Raw genomic sequence first — 15,536 nt, forward strand, 5'->3', positions numbered from 1 at the left:
AGGGGCGGGGCCTGATGGGTCACGCCCCGCCCTCCCCGACAGCGCGACGTGGCCGGACGCCTCCCGCCCGCCCCCGTGCCGCGTCTTCCCGGTCTCCGGGCCCCGCACCCCGACCCCGACCCCCCACCGCACCTCGCGGTCCTCCCCTCCTTTACGTCCCGCTAGAGGGGCTCGAGCCCGCCGCCGCCGTCCCGCAGCGCCGCGTGCCTCACCTCGCCGAGTCCCCCTGCTCCACGCCGAGGAGCAGCCAGCCACGTGCGCGCCCTGGGCTGCGCGCTCGCTCCCGAGCGGCGCAAGCGCGAGCTCGCCCCACCCCCTCGCGCCGCCGCGCGCCCGCGGGCTCCGCCCCTTTCCCTCCGGGGCCTTCCCGTACTGCGCGCCTTTCCCACCCTCCCGGCCGGCGCCCGGGCCTCCCGGCGAGCCCGCTGCTGCCCTCTCTCTGACCGAGGCCTGGGAGAACGCGCGGGAGCCGCTGGCCTGACTTTGAGTCCGACCGGCAATGACTTTTCCCGGGAGGTGCGTTGTGGGTCAGCAGAGGCTCGCCGGGGCCGAGTGACGAGTGAGCCCCTCCGGAGCGCCCCCCGTGCGGCGGGGCGGGCCGGTCCTGCCCTGCTGTTGTGTTTTTTAACATTCTCACACCCTGTTGCAGCAGCGAAGGAAATTGAGGCCAAGGGACTCGGTGGCCGCCTCCGGAATCCGGGTGCTGGAGAGCTGCTCATGGATTTTCCAGACTGAATGGTTTAAGGGTGTGCGGGGCACGTTGTATTCCGATGCTTCTGGACGGCCGACGTTATCTCCTCTGGAGAGAACCAGCCCGCCTTGGGGCTTCAGAGGCCCAGATTGAGGCGCAGTGATGAGAGGATGTGGTGGTCCGCTCTGATGTCAATCTTGAGGGCTAGGTATGTCCTAACTCTTGTTACTGCTAATTCTTATCATAGCTACCCTATGTCGAGTATGTGTTGCATGCCAGGCGTTGGACAGAGGAGGTTACGTGCATGGTCTCATTTAATCTTCCAACACAACGTTGTGATTCCAGGTGAAGACATTTAGACTCTGGTTTATAAATAACTTGGGATCACACTGCTACAAAGTGTTGGCCAAGGAGATTCAAACTGTGGTCTGTCTTAACCATTAGGCTGGTACATCTGTTTAGAAGTTTGTCTTTCGTAAATTTGCCTAACCTCTTTTAGAATTCATTTACACGGCCTATGAGGCTTTTTTTTAATTCATTTTTTAGTATGTAAGAGACAAGTTCATTGTAAAAAAAAAAAAATCAGCAAAAAGATTGTGAAAAGCAGCTCTCGAATGTTAGTTAACATCTTGCTATATACTTTGCAGACATTTTCCTGTGCATCAATAAATATAGAGTCGTTTTGCATTTGTTGTATCCTGAAAACCTATTTATTCACTCAACAAATATTTAATGAGCAGACATGTTCTGGGTGCTAGGAATTCAGCAGTGAACAAAATAAAGTCTGCCTCTTATAATAGTGGGGAGGATGACAATAAGCAATCCAATATAATAAAAGCCTAATATGCTAAGTGTCTGGTCAGCCATTCAACCAATCAAAGCGTAATATGCTAATAATATGCTAAGGCTGCTCAACCACTTGCTGTGACGTGCACTGACCACCAGGGGGCAGATGCTCCAACCAATAGGTTAGTTTGCTGCTGGGGTCTGGCGGATCATCCTGAGCAAGACTAGCTGGACACACCCTGGAGCCCTCCCAGATCCCTCCCCAGCTGGTCAACTTCCCACTTTTCTCCCCGGCCGATCATGCACTAGTGGGGTCCCTCAGCCTGGCCTGCGCCCCCCCCACAATGTGGGACCCCTTGGGGGATGTCGGAGAGCTGGTTTTGGCCCAATCCCACAGGCCAGGCTGAGGGACCCCACTGGTGCATGAATTCATGCACTGGGCTTCTAGTAACAGAATATATTGCTAAATAAAGATAATGTCCAGTGATGTGTCAAGTTTTCTGGGGGGAAAAATCAGGATAAAGGGCCAAGAAGGATATGGGGAATGCTCTTTTAGATAGGATAGACAAAGAAGGCCTCCTAAGGGAAGAGCACATAGGTAGAAATCTAATCATTAAATGAGGGAGGCAGCTATGTGGATTTCTAGAGGGAATCTATTCTAGGGGAAGAGAAATGGCCATTGGCAGTGGCCCTAAGACAGGGGCTTGGTTGGCATGTTGGAGAAGCAGCAAGGAGACCATATGGCTGGAGCACACCAAATTAGAGAAATAAGGTGTGAAACAGTCAGAAGCCTGATCCTGTATCATCTGACTTTGGATTTGGTTGGACTTGGATTTTATTGGGACATGATAGAATACAGTGGTAGGGTTGAGAGCCAAGGAGTAATCAGATTTGCTTTAAAAGGATTACTCTGGAAGCTTTGTGGAGAATTACTCTGGAAGCTGTGTGGAAACATTAAAATTGCCCTTTTTACACAGCAATTGTTCAACAGATAGTTTATTATTACATTGGTATTTCACCTACACCTTTGCAACCACTCTCACATTCTCCACAAAGAGGAGATAGGGTCAAACACTTAGGACTTACCTTCATGTCTTTTTCACCTAAACTGCCTGGCGAGGTCATATGTCCAGATCTGGATGTCATGGTTGTCAACAATCTGAATATGAATTATTAATGTACAGTTGTGGAAAAACAGTCCCACATAATACTGGGATCTATCCATTAGAAACATTGCATTTCAACACCTGAAAATTACCCTTCCTCTTCAATTGACGTTAGGCCCTCATCAGAATTCTAAGCCCCCGTTTAGACATTGTGCTTAAGAAGGATATGGAGAAATGGAAATGCACAGTGAGAAGACTAGCACTGATGAGGAACAGAGATTTGGAGGAAAATAAAAGTTATTTTTCAAATCTGTGTTTTGTGATAATCGGAGTGAAAATGACATATATGAGTTTAGAGCTCAGAGGAGAGGCCAGGACTAAAATTGTATAATTGTATGAGAATTGTTTCTTGGAATATGTGTCCTCTTTAGACAGAGCTTGAGGACAGACACTGTGTCTTTTCTTCTTTGTGACCTCAGTTCCCAAAAGTGCATCCTGGATGAATATTTGTGAAATGAGCAAGTAAAGGCAAAGGTATGGATGAAGTCACTCAGGCAAAATGTATAAGGTAAACAGAGAAGATATCCAATCTTTGCTTTCACTGGAGGTTCAAGCACCTGAACGTGGCTTACAAGAAGGGTGACCATAAGTTCCGATTTGCTCAGGACAGTCCTGGTTTACTCCTACTATTGTCCCCATATAATTAGTAATATTGTCTCATTTCACTCTCAGAAGTGTCTCAGTCTGTACAATCCTATATAATAAAAGGGTAACATGCAAATCAACTGAACGGCGGAATAACCGATTGCTATGATGTACACTGACCACCAGGGGGCAGACGCTCAATGCAGGAGCTGTCCCCTGGTGGTCAGTGCACTCCCACAAGGGGAGCACTGCTCAGCCAGAGCTGTCTCAAGACTGGTGAGCGCAGCGGAGGTGGAGGGACATCCCCCGAGGGCTCCCAGACTGCGAGAGGGCACAGGCCAGGCTGAGGGACCCCCTGCCCCCCACCCCGCCCCTCCATGCCTCCATGCACAAATCTCGTGCACTGGGCCTCTAGTAAATTATATGGTCACTCTTTGTAGAAGGCCCTTCATGGCGTAGTGTCTTCCTATTTCTGTCATCACTGCCCCATCTCACATTTCATTCTCCAGCCAGACGGAAGCATCTCAGCTTTTCTTATGCACTCTGTTCCTTCCAAGCTTCCTTTACCAAGGTACCTCCACTTCAACCGAAACATCACTTCCTCAGAAACACCTCTCCTGGCCCCAAGTCTGAGTTAAGTGGACCCTTTACATGCTTCCAGGGCAGCTTGTATTTAACCTGTCATAGCAGAGATAACCGTCTTGTTCCCCTCACTAAACATTTATAAAGGAACCTGAAAAAACACCTTTTATCCTTTCTAAGTTGAAATTTAATAATATCCAAGATTAGTCCATGTTGGGCTAATATTTTGGAAAACTGAACTTCAGGACTTAGCACATTCTCCAAGCCCTTTTATTCATAACTAATTTAAGAAATTGACTTTGCCAAGACCGGTTTGGCTCAGTGGATAGAGCGTCGGCCTGCGGACTGAAGGGTCCCAGGTTCGATTCCGGTCGAGGGCATGTACCTTGGTTGCGGGCACATCCCCGGTGGGAGGTGTGCAGGAGGCAGCTGATCGATGTTTCTCTCTCATCGATGTTTCTGACTCTCTATCTCTCTCCCTTCCTCTCTGTAAAAAATCAATAAAAATATATTAAAAAAAAAAAAAAAAAAAAAAAAAAAGAAATTGACTTTGTGCCAAAACCGGTTTGGCTCAGTGGATAGAGCGTCAGCCTGCGGACTGAAGGGTCCCGGGTTCGATTCCGGTCAAGGGCATGTACTTGGGTAGCGGGCACATCCCCAGTGGGAGCTGTGCAGGAGGCAGCTGATCGATGTTTCTCTCTCATCGATGTTTCTGACTCTCTATTTCTCTCCCTTCCTCTCTGTAAAAAAAAATCAATAAAAATATATTTAAAAAAAAAAAAAAAAAAAAGAAATTGACTTTGAAACCCAACAAGGAAAATTATATCATACTGTCAGGCTCTGTGATGTGACTGCCATTGACTAAGTCCAGAATATCCCAACAACTCTTCAACTACTAAGCTTCAGTGATTGGAACCAAAAGTGTAGTGTCTGAGCTTCCCTCCCTCCCTATGGAAATGATTCTCTACCATTTTTAATACTTACTATGACCAGAGTGCTGAAAGAACTTTATAAACTTTATTTCATCTAATGTTCTTCCTATAAACTGAGGTGGCTTTTTGTGTTTTATTTGTTGTTGTTGCTAATCCTCACTGATTTTTACAGAGAGTGGAAGGGAGGAGGAGTGAGGAGAGAGAGAGAGACACACATCCATCTTCTGTCTCCCGCACGCATCCTGATCAGGGTGCCTTTGATCAGGAATCAACCCCTCCACCCTTTGGTGCACAAGCTGATGCTCTAACCACTGAGAACACCTGCTAGAGCTGAGGTGGCTCTTTATAGTTTAGTATACAAATAGATAAAAACAGAAAGTCTAAAAGTCTAGCTATGCCTTCTAGGTTTCAACTTCCTCCCCTTTAAACTCTGAGATATACCCAGTCAATGTAAATTAGCCAGAGATTCCAATTCTGGGCCCAGCCCTTGGCCAATTACAAAGGCTCCTCAAGTCTCGGAGTCTTTCTGAGATGCACTGAGTAGAGAGGGCTTCACCCCACAAAAGGCCTGAGCCTCAAGGATGTAAGTTCTCAAGGCCTAGTTCAGGATTGGTTCCTCCTTAGCCTCTGCTACTGCCTCTTCATCAGGAGCATTGCAATCCTCCCTCCTGCTCGCCTCCCCCATCACTCTGTGCCTCTCTCTCTTTGTCTCTTTGTGGCCACCCTAGTCAAAGGAATTAAAGAATCCTTTTCCTTCCAGGAAATTCCTAGAGTGCTTATTTAATTTGATCCACCCAAACTATGACCAGTCTGCAGAGGAAGGGTTGAGGCACCTCTGTTAATATACCTAAAGAAATGTAAGGTTTGCCCTAACCGGTTTGGCTCAGTGGATAGAGCGTCAGCCTGCAGACTGAAGGGTCCCAGGTTCGATTCCAGTCAAGGGCATGTACCTTGGTTGGGGGCACATCCCCAGTAGGGGGCATGCAGGAGGCAGCTGATCGATGTTTCTCTCTCATCGGTGTTTCTAACTCTCTATCCTTCTCCCTTCCTCTATGTAAAAAATCAATAAAATATATTTTTTTTAAAAAGAAGAAATGTAAGGTTTACCTATAGTCATTTCTCTACACAGTGAGACCTGTCTGGGGATGCTTCTGCATAAGTAGGACGGTCCTAAAGATCTCAAAGGTGAACAAGAGGGAGAAAATTTTTTCTGCATAAGAGCCCTGCTGCAACCTACTTTACAAATAAGGAAAAATGAGTCTCAAAGAGGTAAAATCACTTACACCATAAACATATCCTCCAGTGAAGATTAAAAAAAAAAAAAAAAAGTTGTGCTAGGTTAGATTGGCCAGTGCTCAGCATTAGAATTTTGTCATTATTTAAATGAGCAATTGTCAACTAGAAATAGGTAAGTTTCCAGAACAGAACACCAAGCAATGTTACCAGGTAGCACAACTAGAATTAAAATTATAGCTGTCCAGAGATGCCTGTGGGAATCGCTCTGACACACTGAGGCTGAGTTCCTTGGGCCTGCTGGAAGAATAGGTACTGCTTAGGGGCTAGCCTTAGCCCTTTGGGATTGGGTTGGGCTCTTTGGGGCTAGAAAAGAAAAAGCAGATCTGTCCAAGTGTAACTAATAAACTTCCTCTGACTAGTTAAAATGGAAGTTAGAAATCAAGATTTACATAATGCTATGGCCATTACACAGAGTTTTCATGAATCTAAACCTTTGCTTTCCCATTTCTTCTGCCTCTTCCTATCTCACTGACTGCTTTTGATCTACAAAAAGTGCAGGGTGTCAGTGTCATGATTCATCAGGCTTTGGGTAGAATCCAAAAAGTTAGGAAAACTAGGAATGTATTGTTGCTGCGTGACTTCTGTTTACCAGAAAACTTTAAAATGCCTACTCGGCAGCCTAGCTACATACTTTTTAGCCTACTATACAGGGCCTCCACCTTTTGACTGTCAAACAGGCTCCGAAAATATTTTGCATCATTCGATGACAGGCAGTTTATATTCTTTGCAACCAGCAAGTGCCTAGTGTTTGAATTATGATTTGTAAGGAACCTGACACAGTTTAATATAATTTAAAAAGCATGGACTTTCCTTAATTTGAATCCTGTCACCAGCTTTTACTACCTTTAAGAATTTAGGCAAGTTATTATCTGTGCCTCTTTTCTCATATGTAAAATGAAAAATAGGATACTTAATAAGAGTTTTATGATGATGTATGTGTAGTACCTAATTCATGGTGGTAGACAAATAAATTATAATGGTAATTTTAATTCTACAAATGCTCCATGAAATAACCCTGGGGCTTGTTTAGGAGTTGTTCTAGATTGTGGGTTGTGGGTTTGTTCACCAGTTGGGGCATGTACAGGAGACACCATAAATGTTTCTCTCTCACATCAATTTTTCTCTCTCCCTTTCCCTCTGTCTAAAATCAATAAACATATCCAGAACAGAGCACCATGCAATTAAACAGAATTTCTTTTGCTCCCTGTCTCTTTAGTACCTTTTTCACTACAAAACTATTAGAGTGAGCCCTGGCCAGTATGGCTCCCTTGGTTGGGCACCCTCCTGTGCACTGAAGGGTTGCTGGTTCAATTCCTGATTGGGGCATATGCCCAGGTTGTGGGCTGGGGGTGTGTCAGAGGCAGCCGGTTGATGTTACACTCTCACATTGATGTTTCTCTCGTCCCCTCTCCCTTCCTGTCTATCTATAATAATAAAAGGGTAATATGCTAATTAGACTGGATGTCCCTCCAGACGTCCTTCCAGACAACCTTCTGGGCGAAGCTGCGGCGGTGGGGGCCAAGGCAGCCACCGCGGTGGCAGCTGGGCTGAGCCCTTTGCATGAATTTTGTGCATCAGACCTCTCTTAAATCAATAAAACAAAACAAAAAAGTAATGAGAATGTACATTATCTCACAGGTCATAGGGCAAATGCATAGTTGTAATCAAGGACAATTAATCCTGACTTACCTTGAATGCAGAACAAACTCAGGAGCTCCATCCCATTTAATTAATGTAAATAGTGAACAGACATATATTATAATCAATTAACTATAAGACTATTCCTCACAGTACAGAGCAAGTTCTTTACTATTGTAATCAAAACTAACAAGGTTAATCTGATGCATATTTAATGATATGTGTAATTGTTGTGCTGCATGATAATTAGACCTTAAATGCTAAGCTGTTTACATAAATTACTGTAATTGGTTATTTTTACACAGCCAAACACATTTTTTGGTGTTTGCTCACTTTATTAATTTTCTAGAATCTATAATCATGGCAAGGACAACAGTTTTCTCTGAAATCCTTTTCTATTTAATCACCTATTCACATACACAGATAAACTATTGTCAAGCAAAATTCACTGCTACCTATTCAGTGCTAACAGGAGTCCCCAGTCTGGGGTGTGGTAAAGGGAGAAACTTTTGAGTGAAAGGTTTCCAGAGAATCAGCTCAAGTGAAGCAGCTCAAGCTAAACTGCTCAAATGAAGTAGTAAAGTAGCCTATATTACAGGTCTAGTGTTGCCAACTGTTATATTATAGCTCTAATGTTGCAGTTCAAGCTTTACAGTGTGCAAGCTGGGGAAATGCAGTGGAAAATGCACCCCATCCTAACAGGGGACGCTGGCTTATATAGAAAGAAGTTCTTGTCTGTGTCCCTGATTGGTCCATTTCTATGCAAATGAGGACTCCAAAGTCACACAGTTTTGTTCCAAATTGCACTGTTCTGTTTGGCCAGCTCACACAGGCTGGTTGGTTGTTGTGGAGCTGCTCTGCTTGGTTAGTAACTTATGCAAATGAGGATATGGCTGCACAGCTCCAATTGGACGGGAAGATCTTAGTCCCATTGGTCCAAATACAATACCAGGAGTTTCTTTATGAAGTGAGGGCAGGAGCTCCATGCAGGAAGCTTGGCAGCTCAGTCTATGGCTTTCCCCTGACGTGTCCTATGTGTGAGAGCCCTCTGTAATCAGTGGCTGTTAAATTCTGGTTATGAATTTGGGCCCAATTAATCACAATGAGCCTTTGTTGGCAGATATTCTTTCTCGGGGTTCACACTCTTCAAAATGGCACTGCAGGGTTCTCCTCCCTACTTGGTACTGAAAATAGCCATTCACTGCTCAAAGCACACAAAATATGTTTTCTTATTTTAGACCTTAAAAACCTTTTAAGGAAAATATTGTTAATCCCATTTTGCTGATGTAGAAACTGATGGCCATTGAGGGTAAAAGCAGGTAGAATAGTAGAGATTCAAACTTCTACCCCCATCCTCTAACCATACTTTATACAATCTTAGAAGGTAACGGATCCCAGCAAAGATATGTAACATTTTTTAAGGAAAATCAAATGGCTCCTGAGAAATACAGAATATTACATTAGTGCCTCCTTATCTGTGGTCTTGCTTTCCATGGTTTCAGTTACCGGTGATCAATCATGGTCTGAACATATTAAATGGAAAATTCTAGAAATAAACAGTTCACGTTTTATTTTATTTTTTAATTAAATCTTTATTGATTCAGATTATTACAGTTGTTCCTCTTTTCCCCCCCCCCATAGCTCTCCTTCACCCGGTTCCCACTCCACCCTCTGCCCTTACCCGCCCCTCCACTGTCCTCATCCATAGGTGTACGATTTTTGTCTCTTCCTGCACCCCCCATACCCCTTTCCCCCCCGCCAAGAGTAGTCAGTCCACTCCCTTTCTATGCCCCTGATTCTATTATATTCACCAGTTTATTCTGTTCATCAGATTTTTTTATTAAATCTTTATTGTTCAGATTATTACATTTGTTCCTCTTTTTTCCCCCCATAACTCCCCTCCACCCAGTTCTCACCCCACCCTCCGCCCTCACTCCCCACCCACTGTCCTCTTACATAGGTGCACGATTATTGTCCAATCTCTTCCCGCACCCCCCATACCCCTTTCCCCCCCAAGAATAGTCAGGCCATTCCCTTTCTATGTCCCTGATTCTATTATAATCACCAGTTCATTCTGTTCATCAGATTATTTATTCACTTGATTTTTAGATTCACTTGTTGATAGATGTGTATTTGTTGTTCATAATTTGTATCTTTACCTTTTTCTTCTTCCTCCTCTTCTTAAAGAATACCTTTCAGCATTTCATATAATCCTGGTTTGGTGGTGATGAACTCCTTTAGCTTTTTCTTATCTGTGAAGCTCTTTATCTGACCTTCAATTCTGAATGATAGCTTTGCTGGGTAAAGTAATCTTGGTTGTAGGTTCTTGCTATTCATCACTTAGAATATTTCTTGCCACTCCCTTCTGGCCTGCATAGTTTGTGTTGAGAAATCAGCTGACAATCTTATGGGTACTCCCTTGTAGGTAACTAACTGTTTTTCTCTTGCTGCTTTTAAGATTCTCTCTTTGTCTTTTGCTCTTGGCATTTTAATGATGATGTGTCTTGGTGTGGTCCTCTTTGGATTCCTTTTGTTTGGGGTTCTCTGCCCTTCCTGGACTTGTAAGTCTATTTCTTTCACCAGGAAGGGGAAGTTTTCTGTCATTATTTCTTCAAATAGGTTTTCAGTATCTTGCTCTCTCTCTTCTGGCACCCCTATAATTCGGATGTTGGTTTGCTTGAAGTTGTCCCAGAGGCTCCTTACACTATCTTGATATTTTTGGATTCTTTTTCATTTTGCTTTTCCGGTTGGGTGTTTTTTGCTTCTTCGTATTTCAAATCTTTGACTTGATTCTTGCAATCCTCTGGTCTGCTATTGGGTGTCTGTATAATATTCTTTATTTCAGTCAGTGTATGCTTAATTTCTAGTTGGTCCTTTTTCATATCCTCGAGGGTCTCACTAGATTTAGTGAGGGTCTCACTAAATTTATTGGTGGTTTCTAGAAAATTCTTGAAAAACCTTATAACTGTGGTTTTGAACTCTATATCCAGTAGTTTGCTTTCCTCCATTTCTGTCATTTGTGACCTGTTTCTTTGTCTCCGCATTTTTTATGCTGCCCTGTGTTGGTAGAGTGGCTTTGTGTGCTAGGTGTCCTATAGGGCCCAGTAGATCAGCCTCCCCAATTACCTGAGGTGGACACTCTTGGTGCACCCCTTTGTGGGCTGTGTGCATAGTCTTGTTGTAGTTAAGCCTTGATTGTAGTTGGTATCACTGGGAGGAATTGACCTCCAGGCCAATTGGCTGTGAGAATCAGCTGTGTCTATGGTGGGAGAACTTCTGTGCTGGAGACACCCTTATGGGGCAAGACTTGCTTCAGTGGGGCTTTGGTGCTCAATGAGTCTGCTCCCTGAATGTGTCCCTTATGGATCCGAGGAGTTGTAATCTGGATGGTCCCACTCTGACCATTGGGTACACTGTCACTTGGATCTCTAAGGAGGTGCTAATTTAGCCTCTGCCTGAGGCTACCCAGCAGGAGCTACGGAGAGATCTGCAGATTCCTCTTTGTTTGGGATTTGGAGGTGCCCAGATGAGGCCCAGCTGTGAAGCAGTGCAAGCTGCTGTGGGGCCTTGGGCCTTCTTTTGGATGTTCTGGGTCTCTCTAACTCAGCTGCAGTTTGTTTGATAATTTTAGATTGCAAAGGGCCAGGACATTCATATGCAAAAGCCTCTGCACACAGCCTGGGTGGGGCGGGGTCTCAGGGAATCAACAGGGTGGAGCAAACAGCTATGGCTGATCCTCAGTCCTGCCCTAAGAGGCCCCGGGTCTCAGTCTCCCGTGGTAATCTCTGCAAGCACCTCTGAGAGAAAGCCGCCCTCGAGTTCCGAGTTCTGCTCGCTGTCAGACAGTCCAGTTTCTCCCCGTATGAGCCTGGGTCCCCAGTGACTCGCCCGGAACTGGAGTTCAGAGCAGTCGGGAGCATGCGCCTCTCTCCCAATTGAAAAAGACAACCGCGTCCTCAGTTGCCAGCCCTTTCCACATGCGCCTCCGTACCTCTGCACTTTACTTCCGCACCTCCTCTGAGTCTCAGTGTGCTTTTCTCTTTCCTTCTAGTTGTAGAATTTCCACTCAGCCAGCCTTCCTGTGGTTCTGGATGATGTCCGTGTTGTCCTTTAGTTGTATTTTTGAAGTGGTTATGCGAGGCAGCAATTTCCGGTGTTTACCTATGCCGCCATCTGGTTTCTCCAACACTTCACGTTTTAAATTGCATGCCATAATGAAAGCTTGCCCCATTTCCTCTGTCCCTCCTGGGACGTGAATCATCCATTTGTCCAGCTTATCCCAGGTTGGGGTGGGGAGGAGAGAGACATCACATTCACATAACTTTTTAAAAAAATATATTTTATTGATTTTTTACAGAGAGGGGTAGAGAGTTAGAAACATCTATGAGAGAGAAACATCCATCAGCTGCCTCCTGCACATCCCCTACTGGGGATGTGCCCGCAACCAAGGTACATGCCCTTGACCGGAATTGAACCTGGGACCCTCCAGTCTGCAGGCTGACGCTCTATCCACTAAGGCAAACCGGTTAGGGTTCACATAACTTTTATTACAGTGTATTGTTATCATTGTTCTATTTTATTACTAGTTATTGTTGTTAATCTCTTACTGTACCTTATCTATAAATTAAACTTTGTCGTAAGTATGCATGTATAGGAAAAAACATAGTGTATATATAGGGTTTGGTACTATCTTCGGTTTCAGGCATCCACTGGGGGGTCTTGGAACATATCTTACATGGATAAAGGAGACTACTATATTCCTGAATACTAATCCTTTGTGAAACATGTTGCAGTCTACAGTGTATTTCTAATGTAATATTCCTTGATATGCAGATATACCCATAAATAAGCAACTGTCAGGCTCTGAAGCTCTGCGAGTCCCATTGCCTCCAAGAATCTATTTTCATATTGCCTTCTATGGCTGCATTTAAAAGCTATTGACAGGTATGTCTAAAAATCCCACAAAACAGAACTAACAACATGATACATGTCAGCAACAACGTAACATTAAAAAAAAATATTTTCTATCCACAGTTGGTTGAATCTGTGGATGTAGAACCCACAGATTCATACGGCCTACTGTATAGTCAGGAATACAAGACTGTACAGCTCAATTAAAAAAAAACAAAACACTAATCACCCAGTAGAAAAAAAGGGAGAGGTTATAAGCAAGCAAAAGAAAACCTGAAGCAAATAAATATATGGAAAGATGCTCAACTTCACTAGTAAGCATGAAAATGCACATAAGAACAACAACAATATACTACATACTTTATAGCCAAAAGATTGGCAAAATTTTAGTCTGAGATTTCCAAGTTAGAGTGTGAAATAATAGAGACTCTCTTTACCGCTGGGGCATTGGAAAACAATATGCATTTAGCAAAGTTGAACAATGAATTCTACTCCTTGGCATATGTCCTAGACATAAACGTGTCTAAGAAAATTTATTGTAGAATAAATAAGTTAAATTACTATATGATATTATTGTGTTGTATAGCTTATGTCTTCAAAGTCAGTGTCTCTTCTGTTGAATGTTTGATTCTTCTAGAGGGCAATTAGGACTTTTCGCTGTTGTCTGCACTATTTATTCATTTTTGGAGCAGTAGGGAGCAGTAGTGACCTGAAGAAATGCTAAAAGAGTCTTCTGGATATCATCTTATTTTGGGGAGACCATGACACTATACCTCTGAACATATCTTTCTCCATCCTATTTTAAGTTTTAGAAAATAACTTAAAATAGGACAAAATTCGGCTGTTGTGAATTGGGGCACTTATAGCCATCATTTAGGGCACTTATAACTTCTTTCTCATTTGTTATTTTAGCCCACTGCTTTTTTCAGAGGATGAAGTTGGCAACTTCAGCCACTGGGTGGCGCAAATTCACAAGCGTTTGGTGAAAGTTGGTCAATAACAGCTCCAAGAGCATTAGTTGTTACACTGTACCACGTGAAGCAGGGTTAGGTAGAAGAAAAAACGCTTTGGGGGCTGAAACCTAAGTATAGACATGGATCTAAATTCTCTGGGAGTAGAAATTTTTAGTATTGGGTGACTGGCAAGTCAGGTCACTGAATAAGGGAAAGAAAAAGAAGGGAAGGGAAAGTGTTAGAATACAGAGCAAGAAGAGAAAGATGAGATAAAGAAATATGAGAGAAGCCCAAGCTGGGTGGTTCAGTTGGCTGAAGCATCATTTCGTACACCAAAAATTTGCAAGTTCGATCCCTAGTCAGTGCGTGCAGGAGGCAACTGATTGATGTGTCTCTCTCTGTCTCCCCCTTCCTCTCTAAAGTCAATAAAACATATCCTCGGGTGAGGATTAAAAATTAAAAATAAAACATTTAAAATATCTGAGAGAGAAAAGCATGTAAGTCTTGAGAGATGAATTCAAGTGTTACCAACAATTACAGGATGGCCTTTCATTGATTTGCATCCACCTGGTTAACCAATAGCAACTTTGATGTAAAATAAAAGTTACTAAAAAAAAAAAAAAAAAGTTACTTCATTTTCTCCTAGAAAATCAGGTATGATATCCTCAGCTATCCATTTAGTAGTATGATGTTACCAACATTTTCTGAATGTCTACTATGAACATAGTGCTTTGTTGGCTACAGAGTAATATAGAGGTATACAAATGTAGATGTAGAGAATACACTACAACCTCCAAGGATACAAACTAGGAAGTATACTAGTATATAAAAAGATAAATGGCAACTAAAGGCAACATGGGGGCCATTGTATGAACTCTAAAATGAAATCCTTTCTGAGAGTGGGAGAGGAGGTGTGGAGGATCAGAGTGTGAGGGGAGGAGGAGCCATAAGACTGTCAACCTGTGCAGGACAAAAAAAAAAAAAAAAGGGTTCCTAGCCCCTAGCCATAAGTACATATAGCAAGTCTTCCTTGGAAAATGGCTAGTTCTGGACGTACACATAGGAAAAGTGCTCTAGGTCAGAATCTGCTGGAGGGTGCTTAAAGCGGTTCAAAACCAACATGGGAGAAGGGGAAGAACAATTAGGGCTAGAGCCACCTTTTAAGACCCTCTGTGATTAGTAACCTCTTGCACTAGCCTGGGTGTGCAGAAAAGAAGGGACCCTAATGACCTGGTCCTGGGTCATGTTCATTTTTTGAGAACACGGGTGTATCTAAAAAATTAAGAAATGGCAAAACATATAAAATTGTATATTTTAAGTTTATATTGAATAAGTCATGCTTTAACACACATACACATACAACTATTAATGTCATTCAGCAATACCTTCAAAAGTTTAAATTGGAAGTTTCTGTTAATGTGCCTTCTCTGCTCTAAGCAACTTCCTACCATAATCATTGCATCTATCAAAAAGTATTGTGGCCGAAGCCGGTTTGGCTCAGTGGATAGAGCGTCAGCCTGCGGACCGAAAGGTCCCAGGTTCGATTCCGGTCAAGGGCATGTACCTGGCTTGCGGGCACATCCCCAGTGGGGGGTGTGCAGGAGGCAGCTGATTGATGTTTCTCTCTCATCGATGTTTCTAACTCTCTATCTCTCTCCCTTCCTCTCTGTGAAAAATCAATAAAATATATTTTTTTAAAAAAAGTATTGTGGTGCCCTGGCTGGTGTGGCACAGTTGGTTAGGGTTGTGGGTTCAATTCCTGGTCAGGGCGCATACCCAGGTTTTGGGTTCAGTCCCCAGTCAGGGCATGTCCAGGAAGCAACTCATCGATGTATGTATCTTTTTCACATTGATGTTTCTCTCTTTCTCTCTCTCTCTCCCTCCCTCTCCCTCTCCCTCTCCATCCCACTCTCTCCAGAATCAATGAAAAACATATCCTCTGGTGAGGATTAAAAAAAAATTATTGGGGTGATTTAGACCCTTAGAAAAGGTGGAA

At 43.6% G+C, this 15,536-nt stretch overlaps 2 protein-coding genes across 8 annotated transcripts in view; one reads left to right on the forward strand and one right to left on the reverse strand.

The window, feature by feature from the left end:
- Window positions 1-259, reverse strand: part of TADA2A (transcriptional adaptor 2A) — a 44,182-nt gene extending 43,923 nt beyond the window's left edge. For all 5 annotated transcript variants that reach the window (XR_011468397.1, XM_070393880.1, XM_070393882.1 and 2 more), the window contains exon 1: window positions 213-259. The gene's annotated coding sequence lies outside the window, so the exon portion shown is untranslated. The remainder of the gene's footprint in view (window positions 1-212) is intronic.
- A 106-nt stretch (window positions 260-365) lies between these two features.
- ACACA (acetyl-CoA carboxylase alpha) overlaps window positions 366-15,536 on the forward strand; it is a 259,649-nt gene continuing 244,478 nt past the window's right edge. For all 3 annotated transcript variants that reach the window (XM_070393704.1, XM_070393705.1, XM_070393706.1), the window contains exon 1: window positions 366-899. In XM_070393704.1, coding sequence (XP_070249805.1) covers window positions 862-899 — 38 coding nt within the window. In that variant the 5' untranslated portion in view covers window positions 366-861. The remainder of the gene's footprint in view (window positions 900-15,536) is intronic.

Source organism: Myotis yumanensis, unplaced genomic scaffold, assembly GCF_028538775.1.
Source record: "Myotis yumanensis isolate MYYU_CA2020_CCGP unplaced genomic scaffold, mMyoYum1.0.hap1 SCAF_16, whole genome shotgun sequence".
NCBI lineage: Eukaryota > Metazoa > Chordata > Mammalia > Chiroptera > Vespertilionidae > Myotis > Myotis yumanensis.